This window comes from Melanerpes formicivorus, unplaced genomic scaffold, assembly GCF_026170545.1.
Source record: "Melanerpes formicivorus ecotype bairdi unplaced genomic scaffold, bMelFor1.0.p_v2 SCAF_13, whole genome shotgun sequence".
Classification (NCBI taxonomy): Eukaryota; Metazoa; Chordata; class Aves; order Piciformes; family Picidae; genus Melanerpes; species Melanerpes formicivorus.
In genome coordinates, this window is record NW_027142365.1 from 10,786,935 (window position 1) to 10,795,893 (window position 8,959).

Below are 8,959 nucleotides of genomic sequence, written 5' to 3' on the forward strand. Positions count from 1 at the left end.
CTGACCTACTGTGTCTTGACTTCCATGTCCATTTTTTCCCCACTACATCATGTTCTGTACCCTTTTCTCTCTGTCTCGCTCCCTCATTCACACATTCTTTCCCCTGCTGGTTTCAAGCCATCTTTGCTCCGTCAGTGTTACCTGATAACACAGAGCAGGAGTTTAAAGTCAGTTGTTGTGGTTCAGCATGAGCTGTCTGTAACACCAAGTGGGGGAGTGACTTGGATGCTTCTTGGTCCTACGGAAGTGGTCAGTCTTTCCTTTGCTGTTTCCAGCAGGGCCTTGAGATGAGGTCAGTTCATCACCCCACACTTGATATTCTTAGGTTGGAATTCTTGGATGCACAGAGTAAAGTGTAACTGTAATTAACATTTCTTTAGCACACTCCTGAATTCATCCAAGTATATAAAAGTTATTAGTCTGGACTGGGTGCACGATAAGGGTCTGAATTGTTCTGAAAGACTTGAATGTGCTGCAAGCCCCGTGTGGCCAGAGAGTCTTTGTAGGTTATGAATTGCATCAGGCAAATGTGCAATGGAATTTATGCCCTGCCTTTCTTCTCTAATACTGGATGCATTATGTGAAAGGGCACCATGGATGTACTTAGATGTTGTTCTTGTGAATTATTTGTATATTATTTTGACAACAGTCAGGTGTAATGGAAGTGTACTCGAGGTAAGTGATGCTATTGTCCACTCGTAATTTGTCCTCAAGGACCTTGGGATTTATTTGCTTTGGGTGGGCCTTCCTAGAAGAACAAAAGAAAACTATTTAAACATAGGGGAAATCCTGGGAAACTGTGCTCTTGTATGCATGTGAAATAGTCAAAGTATTGGTATTGCCTAGGCATGTTGTCTTTGGATTTCTGAGACCCATTTCCATCTCTGCTAAAATGGGACTGCAAGCTACCTTGCAAGAGAGCTGTCAGGATCAACCAGTGAATATTTATGAAGAAATTTCTTGGTGAAATAATAATAATAATAATAATAATATATGCTACATATATTATTAATAATTAGGTGAGTCCTGAAAAATACCATACTGTATCACAAAGCTGGTATTGTCTAGTGACTACACTCTTGGCACTGCATGCTGCGGTAAACTGTATACTGAAAACTACTAATGGAAAGGTATACAGGATTCCATTGGAATGTGATTTATGGTGACTTCCTATTATAAACAAGGGGGAACAAATATCCTGCCTTGCTGGCTTCTTTGGGTGGATGGTGAGAGCAGAATGAGACATTCCTGGCCAGGCAAAAGCTGATTCTTTGGATGCTTTCAACTGGGAGCAGAGTGAAGCACCAGAAAATGAGGTATAAGTGACAATGACTAATTTTAAATAGAGTTTCCATTTTCATAGTGCTTCAAGCTTTCCAATTGTAAATGGCCACTGTTGAAAGTGATTTCAGACCTGTAATAAAATTATGTTTGATTTGTTTAATATTAAGTAAACTTATTCTAGGATCTCAATACGTGCTGAAAGCCTTTCAGGACCCTTTCACAAGAAATGCATTGCTTTCTGAGACAGAACAAACCGCCTTCAGCAGCAGCTTTTTGGGGGGTTTCAATTAATAAATGTGGCATTAGAGCACAGCTGTGGTTTGTTTAGGAAAATTATTTGTGCTGACCAGCAGTGTGCTGTTGGTAAACTTCATCATGCACCTTACCACTGGGAACAGTGTGGAATATAATAATGGATCAATATTGGCTTTCTCTGGAGTCACTTGACACAAGTTTGATTTATCTGTAGGGTTGCAATCTGTTTGGCAACCTGCCTTAGTCCAAGTAAGTGAGAGGATCACACTTTCTGGAGAGACCAGAGGTGGGTGCCTCCTAAGGTGTATTAAAGTTCACCACAACACATGGAGAGGGCAGCTGTGGTGCATCTAGTTATTTGTATTGAAGTGCTGCTCTCCTGTAGCGAGAGAAGACTCATAAGTGAAGTGCAAGGTCTGTCCTTAGCTGAGGCTGCTTGCTGAGATCCAGTATGCTGCATTCTTTTTCCATTCCTTCCATCACCATTTCCAGAGATGTTATCCAGTCCCAGTGCCATTTCCTTATTACCTCAGAGAAGAAATCTAGGAATGTGGTGTGTGCTGATCAAGAAACCAAGCACTTGCCATGCTGAGAATGCTGTTCTTTGATTATATTCATTAAACAGTCTCACCAAAATGTTGCTTTTAGCATTGAAATAGGCTTTGCAATTGTTATGCAGATATGTCAAATAGCAAAGCTTTAATTAGTAATTGGGTAGAGCAGGTAGATTGCAAAAGATGAAGAAAAAGTGAAATGATGGGCAAAAAACACCTCTTTTTTTTTCTGGTTATTTAATAAGTTTTTGTTATCTGTTCCCTTTCTTGTCAGTGACAAGCCAGACATGTCCAGGCTGTGTTTCTTCCAGGGTGAGCTAAGCTGGTAAGGCTGTAGTTACATCAGCAGTTTAATGTCTGAAGGAGACATTATCCAGCTCACAGCATATCTACATGGATGGTAATATTGCCCAAAGGGAAATAGTGGGAGGAGATGTCCATACTAGAAGGCTTCATAGTCTGATTTTTCAGCAGCACTCAGAGTTGTTGGACTGCAGTGTTAGATAGGTGGGCTAAAACCACTTCTCGAAGGACATTTGTGAACGGACCACTGGCCTGTATAAAGATACATGACATAGATGGTAAGATCATGGCAAGTGAGGCAGACCCTACTCTTCCTTTTGAGTTGGATAGAGTTGTTTTGACCAGCAAGATGTCAAGGAGAGCATGGGGAATGGTCTTTTAGCTCTCTCTCAATGAGGTTATCCCCATCCAAAAGGTGATGGTAATACTTCATTCTTTCACTAAGGGCTGTTCAGACAGATGTGAGTTGCTTGGATGCTGTGGTGGTGCAAGCTGGGATAGGCTGTTAGAGGTTTGGTTGAGCAGAGAGGAATTTTGGCAAGAGGAAGGGGTTCTGTGCTTTGAAATGACAGATTTTAAGACTTCATTGTACTGACATGCTTTTCCAGCAGTTATTAGCAAGAGCTAATAGGTTTTATCCTAACTCTGTTTTGAGTTTCTGTGACATAAATTATTTGTTTGAAAACCTGTAAAATCTGAATGGAATTTAAAAAAAAAGAAAAGACTTCTAATTCAGGAAAGGTTTTCAGCAGAGTTAGAAAATAGGTAACTTTTTTGCTCCTGGATTTTATTTTCTAGCTTTGCTGCTGCTTTTATATACCACAGGCAAGCTGCTTTCTTTTAGAGCTGGCTAAACACCAGTTTGCAAATACTCCTTCAAATAGATGCTGGAAATGGAATTTGTGTCACCATTCACACCTACTTTCCTCAGAAGTTTGTACAAGCAATTTTTTTGTTCTTAGGAAATATTTTCCAACAGCAAAAGAAACTGACAGATGCCTGAGAGAGGTGTATTTATATCCAGGTTTGCCCTGGCAACAACATTCTCTGTTACTTGCCATTTCCATTTCTATACCTACTGGCCTGTTCAGTCCTAAACCTCCTCTTTCAAATAATCTCTATCTAAACAAAAGAAAAATGTGTAGAGGGCTGAAAATTTCTTTGTAGCCAAGTACATACAGCATGAAGAAGGAGACTTCTGGTGTCATTCAGGACCTCTCTCTGGCTCGAATGTTTCTTTATTGCTTGATTCCCTCTCCTCCACAACTTCCCCCCTCTTGAATACCATTCAAGCACTGATCTAGGAGAGCTGAAGAGATAGCGATTTAAGATGTGCTGTTTGGAACATAATGTAAAGCTTGGTCACCTGTGGACATTTATTGGTAAAGCTGTTTTGTGAAAGGTTGGGGGCCTGCTAAAGGAATAGTGTGGCCAGCAGGAGCAGGGAAGTCATTCTGCCCTGTACTCAGCACTGGTTAGGCCATACCTTGAGGACTGGGTCCAGTTCTGGGCCTCTCAGTTTAGGAAGGATGTTGAGTTGCTGGAACATGTGCAGAGAAGGGCAGCAAAGCTGGGGAGGGGTTTAGAGCACAAGCCCTATGAGGAGAGGCTGAGGGAGCTGGGGTTGCTTAGCCTGGAGAAGAGGAGGCTCAGGGGAGACCTTATTCCTGTCTACAACTACCTGAAGGGAGGTTGTAGCCAGGTGGGGGTTGGTCTCTTCTCCCAGGCAACCAGTACCAGAGCAAGAGGACACAGTCTCAAGCTGCACCAGGGGAGGTTTAGGCTGAATATTAGGAAGAAATTCTTCAAAGAAAGAGTGATTTGCATTGGAATGGGCTGCCCCGGGAGGTGGTGGAGTCACCATCACTGTTTAGGAAGAGACTGGATGGGGCATTTGGTGCCATGGGTTAGTTGATTAGATAGTGTTGGATGGTAGGTTGGACTCGATGATCTCAAAGGTCTTTTCCAATCTGGTTAATTCTATTCTAGTTTAGTCTATCAAACAGCTTGGCAAATATCTGACCTCTGAAATCACAGCTGGTCTCCATACATCTCTTTGGGGATGGTCACCTCTGAGTTGTAGGAAGCATGACTGGGCTGAGTTGTTCAGTGTGGGCTGGCTATGAGAAAATGAGCTGCTGGTAGGTGGTGGGCAAAGACCCATGTAAGTGGAGAGCTCCAAAGGGTTGCGCTGTGCTTTGAGACTTATTCCCCTGGAAGGTCTGTTTAAAGAAAATACCAACTTTTGATTAATAATTCAATGGAAACAGAGCAGTAAGATGGATTTTTAGTTGCACCTCATAAAGAGGTGCATTACTTTACAAGCTTTATGCTGTGCTCAGGGGCTTTTTGGGTCATGTAGCTGTTAGTGCTCATGCTGTTGCTGTTTTTGTTTGACTGGTTCTCCATAGCTGTTGCAATTAGGCATCAGCTTCTTGCTCCTCTAGAATGTTTCTATGTCTAAAGCTCACACATCTCTGCCTGGTAAATATTTCTGGCATCTCTGCAACGTGAGGACTTCATGAATGAACAAATGTGACTCTGGATGGGAAAGTGTAACTTGTGTCTGTGATGCAATTTCATCTTTGAAGGCTGTTAACCAGGTGTGCTTGTTCCTTGTATCCTTCTCAGTCTGCTTCTGTGCCTGAGCCCCAGGCACATTGCAAACCACACACATCACACGTGCATGGGCAAGGGGCCTATTTTTAGTGCACACAGGAAGGCTTTCACTGAAGCCTGATGTTTATTTTTAGGTTCTGCAATTCCTTATGTCCTTGAGATTTATGTTTTGAAAAATTAGCTCTGTCACCCTGCAAAATGTAGGGGAGCCTTCAAGGCCAGCTTTATTCCCACCATTGCCAAGATAACTTTTTTAGGGACATAGGCTGCTGTGCAGGATGCGCTGGGCAGGATTCAGCACCAGTTTTGCCAGTGCAGTTCTGGTGATGCTCAGTGAGGTCCTACCTTACCAAAGACTATTTCTGTAAGATAATGTCTTGGAGACCTCCCCCTTGGGGTTTTTTTTGGCTGGTTGTTTTGGTTGGGTTTTTTTTGACATGTGCCCTGCTTCAAGCTCAGAGTAGATTTTGCCAGGCAGACTCTTGCATGGAGCTGCCCCTTTATATGTGTTGAAACAAAGATTTGATTCGGAAATCTGGTATCAGTTTTGGAATTAACCTCAGGTTGTTTTTCCATATGCCTATTCCATGAACTTGCTTGTTATAAAAACTATTGAAAGATAATAGACTACTTCTTTTCTTTTTCCCTGTTTTCAGAAACTCTGGAGAATGGACCAAATAAGTGTGAAAGGTGAGTAAGGGACTTGACAGTTTCCCAAAATTACTACTATTATTACAGTTTTCCTGACATCAGGTAGCTAATGCAAGCTGTATGTGTAAATATTTATTATTGCTTAAATCTAGTGCAGCTAACAGAAAAGGAACCAGCAAAGATGAAACGTACTGGAAGGAGATCAACGCAGCTATGGCCCTAACGAACCTTGCCCAGGGGAAAGATAAACTGCAGGGAACTACCAGCTGCATCATTCAGAAATCGTCACATATATCAGAAGTAAAGACTGTGAAAGTGCCATTAGTTCAGCAGTTTTGAGAGATGGGTCCTACTTCCTTTTCCTGCCCAACGGACATTTTCCTCACGGGATTGGTTTTCAGCAAGATCAGATTCACAGCTATGAGGCGAATAGGTTCCCTTTTACAGTACGGTCAGTTTAAAAACAAACAAGCAAGTAATAATATTCCTTCTGACTCCAGACATTTTCATTGTACTAAATGAAACGTTCGATTGCTTCTATAAAAGGCATGTAAATTATAAAAGAAACCCTGTTTTTATCAAGACATTAACTTATTTTATGTTAATCAAAGTGCGCATAAGATGTTTGCATTGCTATTACAGTAAGTGCCTTGCTTTCAAAAAAAATAAGCTATAACGTGGGCATGGTACACCAGTATTATGCCTCAAAATGACAATGCCATAATGCTTAAACTTTGTATATTATTCCAAGTGGGCTTAAGCAGCCTAGGGCTGAACACATTACTGCTGGAGGCCCTGGAGAGTTGTGCTTGTTTGACTTGTACAAATCGACGAGTCTTAAGGAAATCGTTACATCATTTTCTCTCTCTCTCTCTTTCTCTTTCTCTTTCTCCTTTTGTTTTTTTAATCAACAGTGTTATAAAAATTGTACAGTATGTTTTTGTCCAAGTGACAATGGGGTTGTTATGCATGTTTCTTAACCTGTATATGCAGTATATTAAAATACCAAAATCATTCCTTTGAAAAGTGCAATACTCTAGAACACACAAATTTAGGAAGTAAGTTAATTAATTGTTCAGATTATTTTGAACTTATGCTCCCAGCTGTGTTGCTCGTTAAAAGATTTCTAGTTGAGGAGATTTTAGCTGTAACTTCAAGGTGAATTTCCACAGTTTAAAAAGCTTTGCTAGTGACTTAGTGAAGTTCTGATAGAAACAAAAACATTGATTTCTTCTTGTACAAAACCTAAATCTGTAGTACCGTTTATTGTATGCAGTGGGGCTCCAAAAAGTTTCCGTGGTGGAACTTGGCACTGTAACGTGGTTTAAACAGTTTTATTTGGTAGGTACTGCATAAATGAGGACAGTTGGTTGACAGTTCACAGTTCAGTGAGGAAAAGCTCGAGTATTAACTATCAAAGCCCAAACTAGAAACACAAATGTGAAGTGAAGCATTGAAAAATCTCAGTATTGAAGGTGGGAGGACCTCAAGGAGATAGTAAACTATGTATTAAATATCATGTCTCTAAACTTGACTGCTGTTGAGTGTAACAAATAGCATAAAACCAGGTTTATTTTTAAGTTTCATTGGGAGTTGTACAAGTTATTCATATAACAATAGTCTGACAAGGTTTACAGTGCTTGAATAAACAGTGGCGAAACCAAACCCAATTTACACAGAATCAGTTACAGAAAACTGGAAAAGAGCTGATTGTTGCTAGGATTTGGATATTGTTTTTCCTGTGGGTATCCTGTCGGGTTTTTTCCTACTTGTTCCTTTCCTTGCTTCTCTTTTTGGTGAGCCATCAATGAACAAGACAAGACTTCAGTCCTGCTCTCGCCGAGCTTAGTGGCAGAACTCCCACTTCAACGGAAGCAGGACTGTGCTAATGATGAAACTAACTTGCAAGTAGAGGCTGTTCCAGTTGCACTAAAATAATCAAGACACATTGCAAGTATCAGCCTTGGTGTGACTTCTTAGGAAACTTCTCGATGTAACATAACATGTTGTTGAGTTTATTTAGTGTACAATGAAAATGATTTGATATGAAAATATTTTGTACATATATATTTTTACTTTGTTTTCTAAATTGCTGATTACATTGACTTAAAAGTGCCAAGCAAGAAATGTATGTCACGACTGTATGAACAGTTGAAGTATACCTTTTACTGACTTGCATCATTCTGCGTCTAAGATTCCACAGCATTACTTTTTGATACTTTACTGGATTTTTGACATAATAATGTGAGTTTATAACTAATAGCAGAGAGCTGATACTTCACTTTTGTTCATACTATTATAAGTTATTCTGGTATTAAATATTTTGTGACAATAAATTGACGGTTTGGACAAACTTTTCTGTTAGAAATATTCACAGTGTTTTGGTCTGTATAAAGGACAATAAAATTTGTCATGTTAAAAAAAAAAACAAACCAACAACAAAAAGAAAGGTACTTCTGGGGACTTCTCTGAAGTAAGGCTGGAGAAGACAAGCCATTGTATTAAACAACCTGCTCATGGTTCTTCTTTTCTTTTCCTGTTTCTTTTTCAAAGGATCAAAGCACAAAGAACAACCTGGAAAACACGTCAAGTAGGGTTTAAATTTAAGAAATCCTCGGCATAATTTCTTGTTACCATCTCCTTTAATTTATTTTTTTTTCTCTACTGCTGCTTTAGAGTTCTCTGAAAACACAAATTCTAATGAATTGTGTGTGTGTCTTTTTGTTTTTCTAAATAACAAAAAAAACATGATCAGTGCTGAGCCAACAGCTAATGAAGACTCAATAATTATTTATGATATTGGGAAAAAAGAAACAAACACTATTACTATTGCTCTTCTTTGTTTCAACATATGTAACCATTTTAGTAAAATAAATAACTGCAAACAACACCTTGCTGGTTTGAATTAAATATTCATTTGCCTGTCCTTAGTAATCTGCATTTCTGGCTTCCTGTTACAGCCAGTCCTGGGATACAGCCATGTGATAGGGCAAAGACAAGCCTGTGGATTAATGCACCTTGTGGTGAACAGCTATCTGAAGCAGTTTAGCACATCCCTGATGAAAATGGCTGTTCAGCAAGTTTAGGCTAAGGACTGCTAATGACAACATGGCATGATGCTTATAAATCCTCCACAGTGGAGAGCACAGAGGGAAGCCATAGATCATCCTTCTGCTGAGTCACTGAAGAAGGTCCAGGAGCTGGGAAAGACTCAAGTTTTTTATGGGTTTTTACCAGTACAGGCTACACTTGTCTACAGAAGCATGTGTGGATAGTCTCTGGCTGTGGAGTTG

The 8,959-nt window shown here is 40.0% G+C and overlaps 1 protein-coding gene across 3 annotated transcripts in view; it reads left to right on the plus strand.

The window, feature by feature from the left end:
• MKX (mohawk homeobox) overlaps positions 1-8,549 on the plus strand; it is a 47,604-nt gene extending 39,055 nt beyond the window's left edge. For 2 of the 3 annotated variants that reach the window (XM_068146049.1, XM_068146051.1), the window contains 2 exons: positions 5,672-5,705; positions 5,819-8,549. In XM_068146049.1, the coding sequence (XP_068002150.1) occupies positions 5,672-5,705; positions 5,819-6,005 (221 nt within the window). In that variant the 3' untranslated portion in view covers positions 6,006-8,549. The remainder of the gene's footprint in view (positions 1-5,671; positions 5,706-5,818) is intronic. The other variant, XM_068146050.1, reaches the window with a different exon arrangement.
• Positions 8,550-8,959: the final 410 nt, after the last annotated feature.